The following is a 24006-nucleotide window of genomic DNA, read 5'->3' as shown; positions in this document are numbered from 1 at the left end:
CCATTCTCAATGTATCCATGTGGTGTAGTATTTAACTTAAGAACGGACATTCAGGGTCAAAACAGAGGAGTAGAATGTTAGGTTTGGATAAGGATGACATTCTATATCTCTCTCATTAGGAAATCGTACATGTTTTCAGATAGATTGCAATGCTTTGGTTAAAACAACAGATTAAATTAAACACGCATAAACGTAAGATAATAAAGTGCCATGCCACAAAACTGGTCAGTGATTCCATATAGTGCAAATAAATTAGGACTAATATAAATGTATATGCACAAATCATATGAAAAACCACACAAGGCAAAAACAGGTCAAGGGCACAATGAATTTCCACTGATATTTTAGGCCATATGTTATATTGCCTAGTCTAGAAAACTTGTTACTATGAAAGGTCAGCACAGTGAGCACATCATTAGGCAAGTATGGAAGCAAAATAATTGCCTTATAGTCATATCTTGACCCTATTATCCTATACAGCCCAAATCTATACCACTTCCAATCTATACCACTGTATACTGCTCAAAACCTCTGATACAAAACAGACGACTACAAGGAGCTGTACAGCCCAGCCATTTCAAAGTGAGGTAATGTGTATATGCTGTTTACATGAGAATGAGCTTGATACATACTGTACTGCTATCTTCCCTGCACTAAACACATACACAGGAACAGCGATTTCTTATGAGAACTATAAAAGGGATATACCATGTCACCATTTTCTTTATCATCAGACTACAGTGTTAATAAGAAATACATGAGACTGAGAGGCTTGAACTGAGGGGCATCATAGACGGGTAGGTTCGGATTAGAATGCATGATATTGGAACTGATAACAACTAGATTGATATAAAGTTTCCCTTTGTCGGCTAATCTCATGAGGACCATCAGCCCCAAGGTAAGGGTATATTTGACATGCACATGACAATAGGCCGTCACAACCAGGCCCAACACACCCAGTGGAGGAAAGCCCCATTGGGTTTGGGTTGTACTGTAGTAGTCATATAAGGGTTGTATATGGTTCAGGACACACCGTGCAGATTCTGTGGTGGCTAACAGGAGAGATCAGCTGGGATGGTTTTAAGAGTGCTGTGGCAACGGTTTAGGACACGGGGTCAGCAATAGGAGAGCGCTTGTTTAGATGATTTTTATACAGAGTGGGGTCAGTGGAGCATTTAGATTGTGGTGTTTTTGTTTCCACCCATGGTGCTCCTTTCACATCCTCTGACCCGACTTTCTTCTGGAGAGCTTAGACCTTGGAAAAGGAAGAGAGAAGGTTTAATTTTCATTATGTTGGTACATGAAACTTTCCATTTGTATAGCCTGAGCTCTAAAATGTTGACTTAAACTGTGCATTTAGAAGTCAATATCTTGAGGATATGACAATATTTGAGAGAATGTTTTTTTACTGTTTTTACTTTTATCATGGAATAATGATATGATAAGGGAAATAAGGGGTTACTATACCTGATGGTTCCGGCGAGCAGAGGGTTAAAAGCGTACAGCCAGTCATGCATTTCTTTGTCGTTGCTGGCTTGGAGAAGTATCCCGCGATGCTCGGTGCACACTGCAAATGTATTTGGAGTCTAGAAGCAGAGAATACATTCTGTGATTACTCGGAGGAAAGTGAATGGTAAATGAGCCATACTGTATAGTCTCATCCCCATCCACTATACATATGTGGAGGTTATACAGTATTGTATTTAGAGACAAACAACATATGTCCATTCTGTGGTCATTATTAACTGATCAACGCCATCTTCCCATATCAGATTAAATTATTCTATGAATATACTGTATTCTCAATATATTAATAACATACATATATATATTAATTGTAATACATTTGCATGGTATAATTGTGATATATTTGTGATATATTTGGAAGGTCTTACCCTCAGCAGGGTCTGCTTGTCCTCGCTGTACTCCACCTGGGCAGAGGAGAGGTTGATGACAGCCCGCTCCACACTGTCCCTTTCGCTGCGGTATAGGTAGACGTAGGGTCGGCGCACTACCACGTAGCGCTTCACCCAGCCACTGGTATGGGGCTCCAGGAAGTGCAGGTAGCCCTTCTTAGACACGATGGGGCTGTAGCACCGAGGAGAGAGCGACAGGTCTAGGGTCAGAGCTTTTAAGCCCATTTACAGTTAGGTCTGGAAATATTTGGACAGTGACACAATTTCCATAACTTTGGCTCTGTACGCCACCACAATGGATTTAAAATTAAACAATCGAAATGCAATTGAAGTGCAGACTTTCACCTTTAATTCAAGGGGTTGAACAAAAATATTGTATGAAACATTTAGGAATTGCAACCATTTTATACACAGTCCCCTATTTTCAGGGGCTCAAATGTAATTGGACAAATTAACATCATCATAAATAAAATGTTCATTTTTAATACGTTGTTGAGAATCCTTTGCAGGCAATGACTGCCTGAAGTCTGGAACCCATGGACATCACCAAATGCTGGGTTTCCTCCTTTGTGATGATTTGCCAGGCCTTTACTGCAGCTGTCTTCAGTTGTTGTTTGTTTGTGGGTCTTTCTGCCTTTAGTTTTGTCTTCAGCAAGTGAAATGCATGCTTGATCAGGTTGAGATCAGGTGATTGACTCAGCCATTGCAGAATATTCCACTTCTTTGCCTTAAAAAACTCCTGGGTTGCTTTCGCAGTATGTTTTGGGTCATTGTCCATCTGTACTGTGAAGCGCCGTCCAATCAACCTAAACACTTCAGAATTCATCCAGCTGCTTCTGTCTTCTGTCACATCATCAATAAACACTAGTGACCCAGTTTCATGGAAGCCATGCATTCCCATGCCATCACACTACCTCCACTGTGTTTTATAGATGATGTGGTATGCTTCGGACCATGAGCAGTTCCAAGCCTTCTCCATACTTTTTTCTTCCCATCATGCTGGTACAGGTTGATCTTAGTTTCATCTGTCCAAAGAATGCTGTTCCAGAACTGGGCTGGCTTTGTCAGATGTTTTTTGGCAAAGTCTAATCTGGCCTTTCTATTCTTGAGTCTTCTCTTTATGGTAGACTTGGATAATGATATGCCTACCTCCTGGAGAGTGTTATTCACTTGGCTAGATGTTCATCCACCACTGTTGTCTTCCGTGGACATTCAGGCCTTTTTGTGTTGCCCAGCTCACCAGTGCGTTCTTTTTCTCTCAGAATATACCAAACTGTTGATTTGGCCACTCCTAATGTTGCCGCTATCTCTCTTGATGGATTTTTTTGTTTTTGCAGCGTAAGGATGGCCTGTTTCACTTGCATTGAGAGCTCCTTTGACCACATGTTGTGTGTTCACAGCAACAGCTTCCAAATGCAAATGCCACACTTGGAATCAACTCAGACCTTTTACCTGCTTAATTGATAAAGAAATAACAAAGGAATAGCCCACACCTGTCCATGAAACTGCTTTTGAGTCAATTGTCCAATTACTTTTGGTCCCTTGAAAAAGAGGGGGCTACATATTAAAGAGCTATAATTCCTAAACCCTTCCTCCAATTTGGATACCCTAAAATTAAAGCTGAGAGTCTGCACTTTAAGCCCATATTCATATATAACTGTAACTTGAATGTGTTTTGGTAAACAGCTAAAATAACAAAAAATGTGTCAGAGTCCAAATATATATGGACCTAACTGTATATCCATTTTATCATTTTATATATCCATTTCCTTCAAAATAAGAGGAGTTCATAGAAATACTTTGAAATGCATTGATGTGTAGTGATTATGGTTTAGCCTCTAGGCGGAGGGTCATCTCTCACCTGACACGGATCTCCTGGATGTCAGGGACGAAGGTGCAGCCCCTGGAGGTCCTCTTCCTCTCCACCGGGCTGAAGGGGTCCAGGTCTGGAGTGGAGGCTCCAGAGCTGGGCTCAGTGTGTCTGCAGACCAGTGACAAAACTCTCTTAATGCTCTAATAAAAACTATCTAAAAAACACTCTCAAGACTCTCCTACACCTCATGCTATCTCAACGTTGTTTTCTCAAATCAAGCTTTCTCAAAGCTCTTGGTATCCTAAAAACACTTTCATCCTAGTACTGTATTGATCGATATAGTTGAAAAGCAAATGCCCCTTGAAATAACCCCCAGCTAATAACATACCTGATGTCATAGTGTCCCTCAACTAGTGAGGGGCAGGTGGAGGAGGGAGTGAGCGTGCTGAGACCAGAGGAGGACTCCCTCATCAGCGATGCAGACATCTCAGACAGCTGCAACACACATACACGCACACACACACACACACACACAGATATACAGGCATGCACAAACACACCAAGATGCGTAGGAACACAAATACATACATGTAGATACATACACACAGACAAAAGGAGAAACATAAACACACACACATACATGAAAACAAATAAGCGCACACAAACACGCACATACAGTCCATTGAGAAAATTATACATCAACCAACATTTCTCATATTTTTCATTAGAGCAGGTCTGCAAAGTGAATCATAGAAATATAATGACAGAAACCATTACTAGATATGATACAGTATCACTGGTCATAACGAGTCACTAAGCTCCTGTGACATCTGCAGAGGACATGTTTCAAAGAGCCCCTGGCTTTGGTTAAACATGTTAAACAACATGCTGGGGTAGAAAGAGAGAAGCCTGCTTTTCTCTTGAGGGGGGCTAGTGTAGGGTGAGTTAGAATGGGGGGTTAATGATCCTATGTGGTAGGGTGAATTATTGGAAAAGATGGCGCTTTAGGATAAGTTCATAAGTGGTGGGAACACAGAGCATGTTCATTAATTACCAAAGTATGATGTGTCAGTAATTGTCTGTTTTAACATGTAGAATTAGGCAGGATGATTAGTCAGGATGACAATTTTTTGATGAATGAATGAACGAATGGGATGGAGCCTAGGGAATAAAGGGTATACACATGCTTAGGTCTAGGGGGACTGGATGTATGTGGCCTGTTAGGCCTACAGCAAGACTTGTAAGTGAGTTAGAGGGGGGTGAAAGGGCCTAAGCTGGGGCTCACCTTGCTCTCACTGGCACTGCTGCTCACCTGGCTGTACTCCCTGTTGAAGGTGTGCATGAGCAGCCGCAGACACTGTGGAGAGACGGAGTGGAGAGAGGGAGAGGAGACTATTACACACAACACTCATTCATGGTAACACTTTTCATGATTTTATTGCTACACTTTACACATAGCTAGGGATTGGTAGTCACCTTGGCAGCCAGCTCCCTCTGCCTCTGGCTGGGGCTCTCGAGAGCGGGGCTGCCTCCAGGGCTGTGGCTGATGGTGGGGCTCTTGGCAAAGTCGCTGATGTCGCCGCTCTTGCAGAGAGCTTCCTGGCTGGCCTGCAGGGTGGCCTCCAACTTCTCCCTCAGAAGCAGGTAATGCCTGGTCTTTTCCACCTGCGGACAAACACACACACACACACACACACACACACACACACACATTAACCTATAGTATGTGATGATCTATCATTCAGACCACATTTACAGGTATTGTTTTGTCACTTAATAAAGTATATACATTCCTTCATTCACACTAACCAAGTCTATCAATATCCACTTCACTGCAGTTTCACCCTGTTCTCTCTACAGACCCACCAACCAATCCAAACCCTCACCTCCTGCAGCAGACTGAGTTTCTCAAGCTCCCATTGGTGGTCCAGAATGAGGCTGTCGCTGCGGGGTCTCCAGCCTGCCAGGTTCTCCTCCCCGCGGACATATGCCACGGAGGTGTCCAAGACGCGCCTGCGCCGCCTCTGCATGCCTATGGGAGACAAAGGTGAGCTAAGCATATATGCTAAGAAATCTGTCTTACCTAAGAAAGAGTACATAGCAAGAAGAAACTGGTGACTTGCCTTGCAGTTGAACATGATTTAATAGGACTTAGTTCCAGTTTGAAACCAGTGGTATTCCATTAACAATCCCTCTTACCTGGACTGCCATTATCAGCCACATGGCAGAGACTGACTTCATACACTCCAGTCACACGGTTACTGAGGAGGGGAGAGTATTACAGTAATGGCTCCTATTAACAAGCTAGCATAAACAGTATCCATACTGCATGAATCAAGTTGGTAGCACTTTGTTCATTAGTACAAAAATGACCAGGTACTTACATTACTGTACATAGTAAAATGGTAATGACATCATATTAACCAATCAATAACTTTTGTTTCTTTGAGATTCAATACAACAAGCATCACTTCCCATTTGGTACCAGCTTAATACAAATGTGTGTTTCAAGTACTAGAACGCACCCATTGTTACCAATGTAAGTACCAAGTAAATACTAGGTAAATAACTACCATTGCTACCAAAGTTGTCTAGATATTAAGAGTTGAAGAGGGGGGGCAGAGAAGGAGCCTACCTCTCTGAGGGTCTCAGACAGCCGGTGCTGAAGAGGTTTCTGATGGAGCGGGAGGCAGGCAGCTTGGCATCACGCGAGTAGAACACCATGCAGAAGTCTTTGGTGATCACTGTCGGTTGGGTGCAATTTTCCATCTAAAATTAGTGAAATGGGTTCCAATCAGAGCCTACATTATCCAAGCAGCTAGCTACTGTATACTGCACAATACATGATGTAATAGATATGCTCAGTGAGGAGGACACTGTTGAGGACAGTAAAGTGGATCTGTTATGTTTACCTCTAGGTAAGCTGAAAGGGTGATGTAAATCTTCTCTCCATAGGGAGTTACACGATTCAGTAGCAGGGAGTTGTGCATGGAGCTATCCCATGCTGCCTCAAATCGGTAAAATGTTCTGGAAGGGATTCAAATGGCAATGACTACAATGTGCAAGGGTGTGTCAATTCAGCAGGTGTTTTTCAGCTTGTCAATAATTGGGAATAGAGATATATGGTTAGTTTTTTTAGCCATAAACAAAAAATCGGGGCATTCGGTTTTGCAGACCCTTTATGACAAATGGAATTCAAACAAGCTCTAAATGCAAAATATAGATGGAAGAGAAAAAAATAGGAGCAGTGATATACCTATGGTCAACTCCCAGGGAAACACTGCCATAGAGGAGCCACAAACAGAGAAAGGCAAGAGGTCAAAAGTCAAGGTTTAACTGCAGCTGTGAATTTAGCAATTTCAGTGAGAAAAAGGGAAAGCTTCATTGATAACAGAGAAACATTTAGATACAGTACTGCAACATTCTAAATAAAAAGCTTGTTGATGCTAAAGCATATCATTCAGAGCTGATGTAAAATAGAGAAAACAAAGAAATGATTTAGCAACATTGCATATTGCATTTTCTTTGCAGAAAAAGTGTATTATTGCACAAACATGTTATTCATTGCTGCTGATATGAACTGTAGAGGAAAAAGAGAGAGAGGGGACGCACTTGTCATCATACGTGGGCCAGATGTACCCTGCAGATAGGATGTTGAGGGACAGGATGTTGGGGTCGATGATGGTCTCGTCAGCCTCCGGGGTATTGCGGATGCGCCCTGAGAGAGATACATGATGTATACAGATATAAAAATCAATGCATTTACCCATGAATCCATTCCATACTGAATCTTTACAGAAGTCTTTGTACAGTACAGTATACTCCTGTTATTGTCATTGGCTCTGATGTTCCTAGAGCATGGAGTTCCTCCATACTCACCCACCACCAGCTCCTTGACCTCCTTCCACTCAATATCATTTCCTGTTTCGTGTGCAATGGTAACCGTGATCCTCCTCTGGATGCCCTGTGGAGAGGTCACCAGACAGAGTGTCAACATCTGGGAAATAGATTCCAATCCATTTCCATCTGAAATATGTCTAGATAATGATAATGATATATCCCTAACCTGGTGAAGCAGGAAGGTTCCATGGCAAGGCATGCCACCCCTATGGTCCACTACCGCAGGGATGTAGCTGAAGAGAAATACATTATGCATAACTATTTTAATAGGCTATAGCCATAACCCTTTTAACTTTTCTGCAATATCACCTACTATGTGATTGAATACACAGTAGAAACTCAGTACATGATCATTCATTTTGTGCTGTCCTTCAATGACTTAATATGCATATTGTATCAGAGATCATTCAATGGTACAGAGAACTTGAGTAAGAAAGGGTGCCTTGATAGAACAGTGAAGTGACAGCAGTGAGACTCTACTCACTCTCCATTGGCCTCCAGCTCACAGATCTCAAAGAAGGACATGAGGTCATATTTGGAGTGACATGGGCCAGCTGCGGAGCGTGTCAGGGTGCTCAGCTTTGTAGCCGGCACTGTGAAAGAGAATAGTTGAAATAAGGCTTAATACTTGTAATACAAATGTCAATACAATGTCTGGTTAGCGTTCTAGCACAAATTGGCTACCATGCCATTCTAACTTTGCTTAGCACTGTGACAGAGACAGGTAAATAAATATGTCCAAAGTCTTATGAAAAGGACACCAAAGTCGAACAATCATGTATGCAAACTTACCTGGTTTGGACAAGGGCATAACCCTTGGGAACTGTCTCCTAGAGGGTCGGAGTGGGCTGAAAAAAAAAGACAGAAATCAAATGTAAACTTTAAAAAAAGACTCTTTGATTATTAGAAAATGAAAGTGTCCTGCAGAAACTTAGTTCTTCTCTCACCTGATGAGGTCTTTGCAGAGCGGTGGGAAGGGCTGTTTCTGGTAGTGGCCAAACACCTCAAAGACGATGGGCTGAGTCTTGATGTATTCCACAAATGACTTGGTGACCTCCACCGTGATCTAACAGAAAGCCAAAGTAAGGTTGTGACATTGGTTACTCAATAAGGCTTGTAATAACCACTTACTTATTTACTACATACAGATGTGCAAGAAAACACTGGGCAAGCTGATAAGAATAATCAAATAATCAAAGTAATAGGATTGTCATAACATATAGTAATAAATGCGTAATAATGTATAGTTATAGTATAGCATGGTAATAAAACACAGTATGTATCACAGTAGTGATAATGTCTTGCATAAACATGGTCAGTGCATACGTTCTGCACATGGTAGAAGCCGAGAGGAGGTCCTCTGCCAGTGTTCTTCAGTGGCTCGGTGGAGAAAGCTTCATCATGCCGGTGGATGAAGCTGCAGGTTTGAAAGCCATTAAAGCCACAGCACTTTCACGCTACAACTCAATTGTATAATGTGCACCACTGGTTATTATAACATTAGGTGGACCACAGTTAAAGTACAGTTTGTTTATTTTGTGTCACTAGTGGACAGGTCTGTTAATTCTCAATCTATACAGATGGATTCAGAATAGGAGGAAAGAGGTTCTCAAGACATTCTGGACAAATTAATGTAACTACAATAAGAATCTAAAAAGTGGGTTGTTTTTACTCACTTGAACTGGCAGAAGATGTCAGCATACTCTGCGGAGATGCTGGAGGCCTGCAGCACAGTGACTCTGAAAGTGAAGGTGCTGCCGATCCTCAGGTGGGACAGAGCCTTCTCCTGAGAGAGCTCCAGAGGCAGGTCCAGACCCAGACCCAGACTCTCCTTCAGGGGGCTCTTGGGTGCCTCTGGGGTGGCTGTGTGAGGGGTAGGAGAAGACATATCTGTGGATAGGTGCTGTAAGTGCACCACCTCTTGTTTGAAACATCCTTAAATCGTATTTGTGCTTCTCTAGATTTGCATTGGGATTTTTTACTCCTCTACCTTTGAACTATAAAGTGAGGTTGTTTTGGAATCAGGTGTTATTCCACTTGAATAAATGAAAACGTTACAAGCTTAAAGGTATGTTCCACTCTAATTACATTGTATAGTTGTCTAGCAATAGTATTCAAAGTAGTACACAACCCTAGACAGTTTTTACTTCCATTGATTGTTTATTTCGATTATCTCAATTTCCTTACCTGCGCAGGTGTTGTTGTTCACCTCGTCAGCAGACACTCCTATTTCTGAGTTCTGCCCCTCCCCCTCTACGATACGTAGCTCCTCTTGGGAAGTATTGGAGTGGGACATGCCACCAGTACAGGACTCTGTCTGGAACTGATGAGTCAAATACATGGGCTTTTACAAACTGGCATACACAACACATTTCCAAATATCTTTGTCTTTCTCTCTACAAGCAATATGTTTTGTAATGCTTATATCAGGTCATTTGTCCATACCTGGGGTTATCATAAAACACCTATGATCCTAGTCAAGTCATACTACCCCCTGATATACCTTCTCAAACTGCTGGTCCTCAAAAGAGATCTTGGCGGTCCCTGACTGTCGCACGCCAGAGCCATAGTCAGGCGCTTCTTCATCAGCTGGGGACAGAGGAGACGGGTTACTTACAGCCAAGGGTTGACGTCTGGAACATCAACAATAAAACTCAACACATACCTGTATGTACACATTTTATGCGCCTTGTATAAGCAACCATACACATCACCAAACAAATCACAGAATATCCTTCTATCCTATCTATCCTTGCTTGTCTCTGAGCTACCCCTCATTCTGGTCAAACTATGATCAAAACTAAATATTTTTCAGTCTCAATGTCAGAATTGACCTCAACCGTACCTGAAATGGCCTGAACTGCCACCCTGAGGAAGCCCTTGACCTCTCCCTTCTCTGAGACAATGGCCACACGATGCACCAGAGGCACAGGGTACAGCAGATTACTTAGGTACACAAAGGCCCTAAGAGGGGGAAGGAGGGAGAGAGAGGGAGAGATCCATGATTACCATAATAAACTATATGGAAGAGTGGAAGGAGGGATGAATATGAAAAACAGGAACTGAGCCAGTGACTCACCTGCCCACCAGGCGGAACCATGGGAAGCGGTCATAGAAGGGGTCTCCTCCAGTCAGGGCGTGGTCACAGTCCTCCACTGTGCTGCTGGGAACTTCTGCAGCACGGTCATACATCTCCCTCATCAGGTCCAGTCTCTGTCTATTGGGAGGGATACAGTCAACATGCACAATGAGGGCAGAGCACAGTCACCCCACCAGAGCTGAATTCTGTATTAAGTAAAATCAGGTTATACTGTATATCTAAACAATACGATACAACAATCAAACATTGGCAGAGCAAATACATGGTCATATACACTCACTGAACACTTTATTAGGAACACCTGTACACCTTCTCATGGTGGAGGTGGTGTAATGGTGTGGGGAATGTTTTCTTGGCACACTTTGGGCCTGTTAATACCAATCAATCATTGCTTGAATGCCACAGCCTATTTGAGTATTGTTGCTCACCATGTGCATCCCTTCATGGCCACAATTTACACATCTTCTAATGGCTACTTCCAGCATGATAATGCACCATGTCACAAAGCAAAAGTCGTCTCAAACTGGTTTCATGAACATGACAATGAGTTCAGTGTTCTTCACTGGCCTTCCCAGTCACCGGATCTGAATCCAATAGAACACCTTTGGGATGTGGTAGAATGGGAGCTTCACAGCTTGAAAGTGCACCTGAAAAATCTGCAGGAATTGTGTGATGCAATCATGTCATCATGGACCAGAATCACAAAGGATGTTTCCAACATCTTGTGGAATCTATGCCACGAAGAATTGAGGCTGTTTTAAGAGCAAAGGGAGGCCCTACCCAGTATTAGTATAGTGTTCCTAGGAAAGTGCTTGTGAGTGTAGGTGATTGAACTTGCACATTAACACACACACACACACACACACACACACACACATACACACACATACACACGCACACACACACACACACACACACACACACACACACACACACACACACACACACACACACAAAGGAATACCTGAGTTTTTCCAAGGTCCAATAGTGGGTGGCTCCGTTCTTCTGGTCCTGGACCTCCACAGCGACGATGGTGCGTGGGAAGGGCCGCCTCTCCCTCTCTTTGGCCACACTGGGGGGCAGGAGGTCTGGGGGCAGCGGGGAGTACAGTGTGTCCGTCAGCAGCACAAACTGGAACTGGACCTGCAGATTACATTTAGCATGTTAGCCATAGGATGGCTTGGCAGAATGGTACTCTGTTCAATACACATTGTATTTTGCTGACTCATTGAGCCAATTCACAGTTTAAGTATAGAAATTATCTGATTCAGTGGCTTTTTTTTTTTTTTAAATGTTGTCGTCACCAATCCAATTCTTTTCCTTATGCTTTCTAATTCAGCAGTTTCACTATATAATACTTTTATTTGGGATATAATAAAATATAACCAGCTAACCTTTTTCTTTATTGAACAACAATTTATTCAAGTTTAATATTGCAAAACCATTAGATAGAATGCAAATATAGATAGAAACATAATACCACCCATGCCAAGAAATGACAGGTCACCTTCTTCTTGAGCTCCACACTGATGGCATTGGCCTCCTTGAGGAAGATAGCATTGCCCCACAGCAGGTCTCGGAGAGAGGTGAACTGGTAGAAGCGCCACTTACGGAACGCCCACAGTGCCAGCTCCGTTTCACACTGGGTCCATGGAACTGGGGGGGGGGGGGGGGGGGGGGGGGGGGGGGGGGGGGGGTGGGCATGTGCAAAGTTTGAAAAGGCAGACTTGACCAAAAAGTCAAAGTCAAATATATTTTCTTCCATTATTGTCAATGAAAAGGTAATCAACATGTTACTGTATCATTCTGATATCCTCACTTCAGCACCAGATACCTAATTTCAATGTAAAATGTGGCTTCATAACTGTCTACTGTATCATTGTTTCACCTTCCTCCTCAGGCTCTTCCTCTTCCTCTGTAGACTCTAGATAGCGAGAGTCCACTTGTTTTTGAAGGGCCTCCAGTTTACTCTCATAGTCCTGGAAGATGAAATGGCACACAGCAATAAAATGACAAAATATATGCTACATAATGTAACTCCCATATACACAAAGACTTTCATTTGCAACCTATGGTGGCCTCTCTTACCAGCCTCTGTTGTTCCAGAAGGTTGCTGGCCTCCTCTCTTTCTCTTCGGTACTGGTCTTCCAGCTCTTGAAGTCTGTAGAGAGAAAACAAACATTTCTATGGAGTTCTATGGCCAGTTTTGAGCCATCATTGGCTCTAATACCCTATCTACCTTTATGTTTCTTGCCCCCATCATCATGTTAACACACTAAAAATATATTTTACTTAAGTCCCTTGGATTCATCTCTTGCTTCCTGCATATGACCTGCACTTTGTCCCATCTTTTAATGGACTGCATTGAACACTTTCTCTACATCTCAAACCACTTTACATTGAATGTAAACGGTGCCTACTATTAATACCCTGTAAAGGTGTCCAGTAGTGACACATACCTCTGCTCCATCTCCTGCTTCATGTCAATGCCCTGTTTCTCCAGCAGCTCTCTCTGGGCGAAGGCCCAGTCCACAGGCTCCACAGGGGTCTCAGCACAGGGGGTCCTCTCCCGCTCCTGCCTGGCTTGCTCCGGGTCGTTGAAGCGGAACACATGGCTCTTTCCCATGATAATGCGGTTCCCTAGGGTGGACAGAGGGGTGGTCAAAGGTTAGTCCCAGCATGCCTCAGTACAAATGTGCCTCTAACCCTTGAAACTCAGTTATGAATTTACTATGATGATTCTCTGGGAAGAGGGTCAACTCAGTAGTTTGAAATTAGTGTATATATGTTGTGTATTTGTACTTAGATAATATTATATATATATATATATATATATATATATATATATATAATATATATAATTTCCATCTCTTAGTAGAAGATATATAAGTGCGCCAGACATACCTGACCGAAGCACGGTGGGCGTGGTCACTCTCTTCCCATTGACATAAGTCTCCGCCCCCTCACAAGGTTCCAGGATGGCGTTTCCTATGGGTGCAGACAGGGACATGAAGGCACTAGCCTACATAACCTCACTCGTCACATTCTTCGTCAAGCCCTCTGTTGCAACTAGTCAGTTGGTCTCACCTTCCCCCTGAGGGCCTGTGGTGCTGCTGAAGGTGCAGTGCTCGTCCTGGATAAAATGGCCACTGAGGACGATGTCCTGGCGACTGCTGGCATCCTCACGGCCCACCCTGAGAAAAGATAATGTGTGAGCCAAGGACATTGACACATTAAAAAGTTATGATGACATTACAAAAGCAATATTTATGGTACATTTGTCACGGAGAGGGCAATGTATAGAACCGATGTTTACAAAACAGCAGGTCTTACTTGGTGATCCCATCCTTAATGTAGTAAAGTAAGCACTCTGACATCAGTGGGTCCTCATTCAGGTTCACCAGATGAGGGGTCTAAAACAAAGGCAGGAACTTCAAAACTGTATACGCTGATATCTCTGTGAGTTTGGACAGATATTGTTGGTAGGGATCATTATTATGATAATGTGGGTATCTTTGGGATTCTGACCTTCTTGGGAGAAAAGACACCCACTGTGCCTCCATCTTCTCTCATAGCCACACCCATCTCAGCCAGCAAGGCCTCCCTGGAGAGAGCAGAGCAGTGACCCACTGTTAAGGCGTGTCAGAAGTTAAACTTTATACACTATTGACAAAAGCATGTCAAAAGACAAACAAAGCAGCATAAATAAACACAGACCCAAACCATCTTCACTGTCACCATCATATGTCAACATATGACCTCCATAGCAAAACATACTCCATTTCCACAGATACAAAATCTCTGTTCGAATGGGGCCTTGGTGCTAGCATTAGCATTGTAGAGCGGTTACAAATAGGCTAGAATGGGGTTATGGCTAAATGTGGCTTACTAACACACCTCTCCATCCGAATAGCTTCAGTGCGGCGAAGCTTCTCCTCCCATGTCTCATTGAGCTCTGCAATGATTTTCTCAGTTTCCTGAAGAGAAAGACAGTCACAAATTTCTCAAATGTCTTTATAAACTAGGATGCATTGTAACACATTGGCACACCCTTCCCTTCCCTTCCCTTCCCTTCCCATCCCATCCTTTCCTCCTACCTTGAGTCTCTCGATGGCCTCCTCACTGGCAGGGCTGAAGATGCGGTCATGCAGGTTGCTGATAGATGCTGCTCGGCTGGACAGGGCGGACAGAGAGGGGGAGGGGCTCATCCCCGTCATGGCATGATTCACTGTGGAGAGATCACTCCTTTGATTGACAGCCTGGCGATTATTGACAAAGTTCTTGTAATCGCACAAGTCTGCCAGAGATAGAGGAGTGTGTGGGGGAGAGAGAGGGAGGGTGCAGACAGCAGGAAAGTGAGGAGGAGACACATTGGGTGCGAGAGAGAAAAAACGCGGAGAAACGGATATAAGGAAAGGAGGGAAAACAGGGAGGAGGAGTAAAAAAGAAGAAGAGAGAGCTCAAAAAATGGATTGTAGAAGCAGAAAGACGCTTACCAAAGCCATTGCAGAAAGAGTACAGAAGAGCAACTTAAACTGATGGAACACGCAAATGCATATTTAGTGTAAGTTAGAGTGAATGCCTTCCCCTGACATTCAAATGCAATGAACATACTGTTACATACAAGCTCAAAAAGCAATGTTATGAGTCGTTAGCAGCCAGGTATGTCAACATCCAGATATACAGTATAGGTAATTTTAAATGTCTTTTAAGTCTTAATTCACAGCAAAATCTCCAGGCTTAGCGACAATAAAAGCATTAGAGGGAAGATGGAAACCAAGCCTAAGGCAGCAGCAGCAGCCCTCTGAGTCCAAGCCAGAGCCCCTATTATATTAAATGCCTTACTCATAGCTCCTCTACAGGAGGAGATAAACCAATCAGCTACTCACACACCCAGAGCACTAGAGCATTATTCTCAATTCTCACTATTCTCAATAGTATAAAATGGCTTCCTTTCCTTTTCTTCAATGACCACAGATCTGGCAAGATGTGGTAAATGGAAGCAACATATTAAAGACCAACCCAGTTCTTTTAATAATCTCAGTGGTAATGAAGGAAAGGAGGTCAGGAAAGGGGGTATTTTGGAAGAATACGTACACATAACCCTTGACTTGCACAGCAGCAGTTCTTTCTCACTGTGCCTGTTTTACTAGTTTCATGTAAAACGTTTGTCATAACCTCAGCTTTAAATATTTACAGCAATGCTCTGGGGTGTTAGGACTCTAGTGTGGTTGAGGCTGAGGTTTTATTTCTATGAGCTGCAAAGCACAGGGTTGCCAGAATACACACATTTCAGACCAGTTATCGCAGGACCAGGACCCCGATACGCTGAGAGGAGAGAGGAGAGAGAAGAGTGTGTTTGAGATACACTCAAACACTGATCTTAGTGGACCTCTCATGTGCTTCTTAAAACGTGTGTCTGTGTGTGTGTGGGGGGGGGGAGGAGTGGGTGTGAGCATGTCCCTGTAGGTAGGTACTCACTCTCTATAATATCACCCAGGCCCTGTGCGTAGAGGAGGTCCTTGAGGCGGCCCACCTCCTCCTTTAGCTCACGCACCAGGCGGTTGTTGGGGTCTTCGTTGATGACGGCATTACAGCGGATCTGCTTAGCACGGTCAGCATACCTGGGAGTATGAAAACCATTCATGTCAAATGTCATGTTAATGGTCAAATCATATGTCATTATGAGGCTCATAGACATTACATAATAGTCCTTAGTTCACTATAGATATAAAGGTGCTTTACTAGAAATCTTTAGCTACCTCAGAGCTGGGTTCTTACCGGAGGGTGCTCAGGGTCTCGTCATAGTTAATGTCAGCAGGGCTGAGAGCTGCAACCATGGCAGTACGAGAGTTACCTCCTAATGGACAGAAACAAGGCAATGTGTGATGAAGGTGGGGAGATGATTCTCATGTTTTACAGAATGTTCAATAAAGTGTTTGATAAAATCATCTTATTAGTTTGAATGAAGTACAGTTTGTTTTCAGGTGCATAGATGTGAGTTGTTTCATGTAAAATGCAGCAATACATGGGGAAACGATGTTCACTATTAATCAAAGGGCATCTGCAGGGGAACTGGGTGTAATGATAAAAAGTGAATTCAGCTGGGAATTCAGAATCCTAACTCGAGTTGTGTGCACATAACAAATCATCAAATCATCACACAACTTTCCCATTGACATCAATGCAAGTTTTACGTGAATGCCGGGGTGACGCACACAGATGTCGAGTTAGGATTCCACCCTGGGAGACTCTGATACTGGTAAAGGAGGAACATGACATACCCAGGTTCTCCCTCAATAGCCAGGTCAGCACCGAGTCTCTGTAGGGGATATGGTTCTCCACCTTCTTCTTCTTCTTGTTCTGTTGAGAATTACAATCACAGATCAAGGCAAGAGTGTGACTCTACCCTTAAACATTGTTACAAGCATTTCTAAGCGAGTGCACTCTATTAGCACTGTAGTTAGTGAACTAGCTTTATAAGCAGAAGTAACAGGTTCAATCCCACTAGAATTAAAATGTGTACCTTGTTTGGTGCAGAGTCCTAGAGGGAAACAGAGAGAAAGGGAAGTGTTACAATAATTTCTTAAAATGCAATAAAGATAGTGTATTACTGAGGAGGATTTGGGGACTCTCACCACTTCTGCCAAAGCAGAGATGACCTTCCCCAGTGTAGTCAGAGATTTGTTGATATTTGCCCCTTCCTGAAAAGGAAAAGATATGGCAGAAATGTATCTAACAATTAGCATCAGGACACAAAAACTACAACATAACAACCACCTGAATCAAATACAAGGAACACAAACTGGTTCTAGACACAGCACACAGAGAAAACATCTAGCCTACCAACACCCCAGATATTTGTAAAGCGTATGGACTGTACGTGGTGTTAAATCTTAATACAAAGATTCATGTGAGTCTCAGGGTAGGATTCACCCATAGAATAACAAAACCATCCTCTCACCTTCAGCCTGGTTCCTTTAGCTCCAGTGGAATCAGCCCTCTCACTTCCAGCTAGATCCACCAGGCTGATCTTGCTGACCTGTAACAACAAATCACAAGGTAAAAATACCAAGATACTCTCATGTGCAGTGGCAATCACTACAGTATGAAAGCTTATCTGTTTTGAGTAGTGTTATCATAAGATAATACATTCATAAAGATTATACTAGGAATGTCAAGATAGCATGTACGTATACCTCAACCCAAGAATGACAGGCCATCACATCAGCCTGCTACAGGGCCAGTACTATTGAAGTAGCATGAATGTGAGGTAAGATGAGTTAGTCTTGAGGCATGTACCTTCTCTGAGGTGTTGTCACTCTCCATGTCATGTTTCTTCTGGGTGAAGATGATGTTAAAGACGGCATGAGAGCGACTGCTTGTCTCATTCATGTTGGTGGCTGCCACCGTCCTGAGGGGAGGGAGTAGAACCTTATGAAGTACACATCCATCCATTTTTCCATCTATTCATCGATCTATACAGCCACCCTTCCATCAATCCATCCATCCATCTTCCCATCAATCCAAACATAATACATAAACATAATCTATCCTTTCATCCACCCTCCCTTCCATCCATCAGTTTCATCCATCCATCTATGCATCCATACGTCCATCCACACGCACGCACACACTCACACATAAATCCATTTCATCATTCACCCATTAATTCCAAGCTAAGTACCTGGCCTTGTTGCCAGAGTCCATCAGGTCCTGGATGTCATTGTAGGAGGTGACAGCCAGTTTAGACAGGTCCTCTACATAAGGCCCCATCAGGGGGTGCTCGCGCACACGCAGGTTCCCTTTGTTTTTGGGGTTCAGCAGGTCGCGCACACGCTCACAGTAGATCTCCATGTAGCTTACCTCCACTGAGTATGACAGACTGTTTTCATTATTACTGTCACTGATCTTGGTAAAGAGATCTTCGCACAGCTGTAAAAGAGGACATTGAGATGATTCTTGTTATACTAGTTTAGCATAAAGCAATCAAGCAGGGGAGGCTGGTGGAAGTAGAAATCGGAGGATGGGCTCATTGTAATGCATGGAACAGAATGAGGAATGGTATCAAGCACATGTGTTGCTTTTGCATAACCCTTTACAGGTTTCATAGAAGTTATACTCCACATTGTAAATGGTGCAGTTAGAATACATTATTTGCTGTTATAAATCTATCATATTACCAGTGGGATTATTCCCTGCTGGTCTTGCTCCTGTCTGCCCATCATGGTGTAGCTCTTCCCCGACCCAGTCTGGCCATAGGCAAAGATACAGACATTGTAGCCCTCAAAGGCATGCAGCAGCATCTCCTCTCCAATGTCTTTATAAACCTGCACCTGGGACGCAAAGTTGATGTCCTCCGGCTGAAGAGAGAGAGTGCAGTGGATGGAGAATGAGGAAAAGAAAGAGAAAAATTACTTTGTCACCGACTAAGAAAGTGGAAAGTGTATGTCTCATTATTCTCATCATATTATAATGTTCAATAAGCAATAAGCAACACTACCTAGTAATATACTGTTGAGTAAAGTGCCTCTGTACCATAAACATTACCCTGCCGGACTGCTAATGTGGGTGACCTATTGAGTGGTGAGAGTGACACAATTCTCCAACATGTATGTGTGATGACACTCACCGTTGTGTGTGACCAGTATGAGTAATCAAAGTTGAAGCTTTTGTTCTCTTTTGGCTGCTTCGGGTTTAGAATTGCTAAACAGACATAGAGGAAGAAAACAATAATTAGCACCAAACCAAAACTATATATCAGCACCAAATAAACTAAATTGGGATGAACTGTAGGCCAGGGCTATTCAATTCCAGGCCTGGAAGTCCACAGTACTGACGGGTTGCATGCTTTTCTTCTAATCAGGGCTGGTTCAGACCTGGGAAACCAGGAAACTAGTTAACTCTCCCCAATGAATTACATTAATGTACAACTCAGCAAAAAAGGCAAGAAAGAAAGTCAACAGTGCTGCTAGAGGCCCAGAATTGAATGCAACTGCTGTAAGGTATGGCAGACAGATAATAAGGCCACTGGAGAAGATCTTCAGCCAGCTACACAGATTATTAGTGGAAAAAGCATCTCTCATCCTTTTTTGCGGGAAATTAAGTGCTGGCGAAACCTGAATCAAGAACAGGCTTTAGGATCAGGCTGAGGAGCTCTCTCTGTGAATTGGTCTTAGGACATACAGTAGGAGCTGAGCTGGCTCCTAACAGCAGAGTTTCTTTTTGCTGAGCTTCTTTCTGTGGCATTAAGAGGTACTGCAGTGATAATTACCCTCTGGGCCAAATGAAAGCAATCATAACTGGGAACTACACTCACCAGCCACTTTATTAGGCACACCTGTTCAACTGCTTGTTAACGCAAATATCTAATCAGCCAATCACATGGCAGCAACTCAATGAATTTAGGCATGTAGACATGGTCAAGACGGCCTGCTGAAGTTCAAACCGAGCATCAGAATGGGGAAGAAAGGTGATTTAAGTGACTTTGAACGTGGCATGGTTGTTGGTGCCAGACGGGCTGGTCTGAGGATTTCAGAAACTGCTGATCTACTGGGATTTTCACGCAGTGAAACTGAGAATGGTCAGAAAAAGAATGGTCAGAAATGGTCAGAAAAAGAGAAAATATCCAGTGAGCAGCAGTTCTCTGGGCGAAAATGCCTTGTTGATGCCAGAGGTCAGAGGAGAATGGCCAGACAGGTTTGAGATGATAGAAAGGCAACAGTAACTCAAATAACCACTTGAGGCTACCACTGAGAAACTGAGGCTACAATTCGCACGGGCTCACCAAAATTGGACAATAGAAGATTGGAAAAACGTTGCCTGGTCTGATGAGTCTCGATTTCTGCTGCGACATTCAGATTGTAGGGTCAGAATTTGGCGTAAACAACATGAAAGCATGAATTCATCCTGCCTTGTATCAACGGTTCAGGCTGGTGGTGGTGTAATGGTGTGGAGGATATATTCTTGGCACACTTTGGGCCCCTTAGTACCAATTGAGCATCATTTAAACGCCACAGCCTACCTGAGTTGCTGACCATATCCAACCCTTTATGACCACAGTATACCCATCTTCTGATGGCTACTTCCAGCAGGATAGCACGCCATGTCACAAAGCTCAAATTATCTCAAACTGGTTTCTCACTGTACTCCAATGGCCTCCACAGTCACCAGATCTCAATCCAATAAAGCACCATTGGGATGTGGTGGAACGGAAGATTCGCATCATGGATGTGCAGCTGACAAATCTGGAGCAACTGCATGATGCTATCATGTTAATATGGACCAAAATCTCTGAGGAATGTTTCCAGCACCTTGTTGAATCTATGCCACAAAGAATTAAGGCAGTTCTGAAGGCAAAAGGGGGTCCAAACCGGTACTAGCAAGGTGTACCTAATAAAGTGGCCAGTGAGTGTATCTAGACTAGACTGTTCTGTATCTAGACTGTTATCTAGACTACAGTGTTTCTAATGCCTAGACTGGGGTGTACAAGTAAGATATACACTCTATACTAATACTGGGTAGGGCCTCCCTTTGCTCTCAAAACAACCTCAATTCTTCGTGGCATTGATTCCACAAGATGTTGGAAACATGCCTTTGAGATTCTGGTCCATGGTGACATTGCATCACGCAATTCCTGCAGATTTTTCAGGTGCACTTTCAAGCTGTGAATCTCCCATTCTACCACATCCCAAAGGTGTTCTATTAGATTCAGATCCGATGACTGGGAAGGCCACTGAACTCATTGTCATGTTCATGAAACCAGTTTGAGACGACTTTTGCTTTGTGACATGGTGCATTATCATGCTGGAAGTAGCCATTAGAAGATGGGTAAATTGTGGCCATGAAGGGATGCACATGGTGAGCAACAATACTCAAATAGGCTGTGGCATTCAAGCGATAATTGATTGGTATTAACGGGCCCAAAGTGTGCCAAGAAAACATTCCCCACACCATTACACCACCTCCACCATGAGAAGGTGTTCAGGTGTTCCTAATAAAGTGGTCAGTGAGTGTAGATGGGGGTCATATCTAGTGTCAACATTCCTTTTAGGTTCTCGTTGGCCTGTAAGGACTGGATAGGAGGCAACAACATGGAAGTTTCCATCAATAACCATATACTTTCAACAAAGAAGTCCTTCAACCAGTTGAATACTTTCACATCAGTTAGGATGAGCTCAGGTTTAGAGCTTGTGCAGGAAAAGCTTTCAAGATATCCAAGCATAATCTATGCCACCCCAAAGACTGTGGGAATGAAGTCATCAAACCGCTGACAGGCACAGAGCAGTGGAGTGTGTACGACACATGCGCGCGCGCACACACACACACACACACAGCTCCGACAGAAACAAGGAGGCCTTTTGCAACCTCTGGCTTGCGTGATGAGAGCTCTAGCGGTCACAACATCCTCCACACACTGACAAGCCTCAGCTTCTCACTGAGGCCATTGTTTTAACCGCAAAGATGTTACATGCCCCACTACCCATTACCCTGTTGCTTCTAAGCATTCATTTGGTTTGAAAATTATTAAATAGATATGGTACAATGTTCCAGCAATTCTAGTACCAGATGATTCCAATGCATCTCTGGTGAAATATGTGAATTACCGTGAATCCAAAATGTTTATACACCTTAAAGATATGACTAAATGATCTAAGAGCCTGTCTCCTGTCCTGAACCTCAATCAGACCATAAAAGTAAATATTTCATAAAAATCCATTCATTATTGAACTAAACATGTTTGCGAGTTGGCAGTCAAACGTGATCAATCAAACGTGTCAATACCAGTATGCACTATGAAGAGGCACTTACTTGTGGTGTTTCCTGACATCTGGATGATGCACTTGCTGTCCTTTCCCATCTCTCGAGAGTTGAAGGGACGAACCCTGACCGCCACCTTTACTGAAGCCCCCGCCATGCTGCCAGTCAATGTGGGGCGCCGCGACTACCAAGACAGTGTGTCAGGAGGGTGGACTTGTCGCCAGGTACACACACCTGACACCTGTGGAGAGAAGGATGGCACAATGAGATGCTTGATTTACCATCATCTGTTTTGCGCCTCTGTTAGCCATCCCCATGCAGGTGTGCAGCACGGGCTGCACATGCTGGAGGCGGTGGTGTCTCCCTGGCGTTTTTCTGGCTGTGGATGCGATCGCTGCCAGTGGTGGTGGGACGTTAAGTGGCATTGGTCGGGGTTGGGTTAGCCTTAGTGGCTATTGTTGGCCCCCCTAATGCAGGTGTGCCACTGAGTTGTTACGGGTCGGGGCGCTGATGGCTGCTGCACAGGGAGATTTCGGGTTCTCTCTCCTTTTCAGCGGCAAGGAGTTGCCGGATTTGTTGAGAGACTTTTATTTTGAAAAAGACTCTGCTGTTGTCAGCCTGAGTCACTCCCCCCCATCCCCACTGCTACATTCTCACTCTCAGTACCAGCAGTGTCAGCATGCCAAACTCGCTGGCAAATTTGAGTGCTTTCAGTTTAGATGTGTAGGTAACTTCATCAAAGTGATTATGGGTCATGAAGGTGTGTGGCATGTGTTAAGACTTTGTCTTGTGCTATCATAATCATGGCAGGAGAGTGACAGGGATGAACAGAATTATTGTCAAGAAATTACCTGATTGGACAGACAGGGGCACACCTCTCCACACCAATAAACTAAATATTATTTTGCAAACGTGTGTTAGCCATAAACTAAGGACTGTGTGGTCTAATGAGATAAGAAATCGATTAATATCATATCCTGGACCATGAGATAAGAAAGTCAACATTCAAACCAAAACCTTTCAACTATATGTTTATCCGACTGCTTTATTGGGGCGATATTCCGTTCTCATAAAGAGACAGGAGTTGTAAGGATGTATTCAATTGAATTACGGGCTGTGATTGCAAATATGCTAGGAGGTTACACACATGTGGACTGGTGAGAGAAATGTCACCTACACACGAAAAAAAGGTCTAGTTCCAAAATAATTTAGCGAGTCATCAAGATCATTTCAGTTACGTCTACAGTTCTGATCACAACTGGGCATTTTCGTCTCGTCTCCACTCGTCTGTTCGGCTTTATGTTTCCAATGTCATCGATGACATTTTGTTACACTTGTTGCGCAGCGCAACAAAATAAATATATTCCCTAAGGCCAATGACCTGGTCATTTACAGTATTTTTTACAAGCTCAAACAACAAACACAACCGGCTACTGCGTTAACCGCCACCTCCTCAATGGGCTCGGGTGGGCCAATTCACACCTGCACAGGGCACACTTCTGTTGAACGTCATCACG

At 43.4% G+C, this 24006-nt stretch overlaps 1 protein-coding gene across 1 annotated transcript; it reads right to left on the bottom strand.

Annotated features, from left to right (window-relative positions):
• Positions 1–1198: 1198 nt before the first annotated feature.
• Positions 1199–22646, bottom strand: kif1ab (kinesin family member 1Ab; the record flags this gene model as incomplete). The annotated part of the gene is made up of 46 exons (XM_083665227.1): positions 1199–1255; positions 1468–1586; positions 1896–2088; positions 3778–3897; positions 4118–4224; positions 5015–5086; positions 5206–5394; positions 5616–5761; positions 5929–5990; positions 6365–6498; positions 6642–6756; positions 6986–7009; positions 7342–7447; positions 7609–7693; positions 7796–7862; positions 8114–8222; positions 8422–8477; positions 8577–8695; positions 8956–9046; positions 9306–9483; positions 9817–9952; positions 10133–10218; positions 10475–10593; positions 10709–10846; positions 11694–11872; positions 12237–12385; positions 12618–12708; positions 12818–12890; positions 13189–13369; positions 13634–13717; positions 13817–13923; positions 14063–14142; positions 14258–14333; positions 14627–14706; positions 14827–14957; positions 16211–16353; positions 16511–16589; positions 17014–17092; positions 17256–17273; positions 17368–17433; positions 17694–17771; positions 18032–18143; positions 18417–18664; positions 18913–19092; positions 19362–19435; positions 22541–22646. The coding sequence occupies 46 exons, from the start codon at positions 22644–22646 to the stop codon at positions 1216–1218; spliced, it is 5025 nt and encodes a 1674-aa protein (XP_083521353.1). The 3' UTR covers positions 1199–1215.
• Positions 22647–24006: the final 1360 nt, after the last annotated feature.

This window comes from Argentina silus (genome assembly GCF_951799395.1).
Source record: "Argentina silus genome assembly, chromosome: 1".
In the NCBI taxonomy this organism is placed as follows: Eukaryota; Metazoa; Chordata; class Actinopteri; order Argentiniformes; family Argentinidae; genus Argentina; species Argentina silus.
This window is presented reverse-complemented; position numbering and strand designations above follow the sequence as displayed.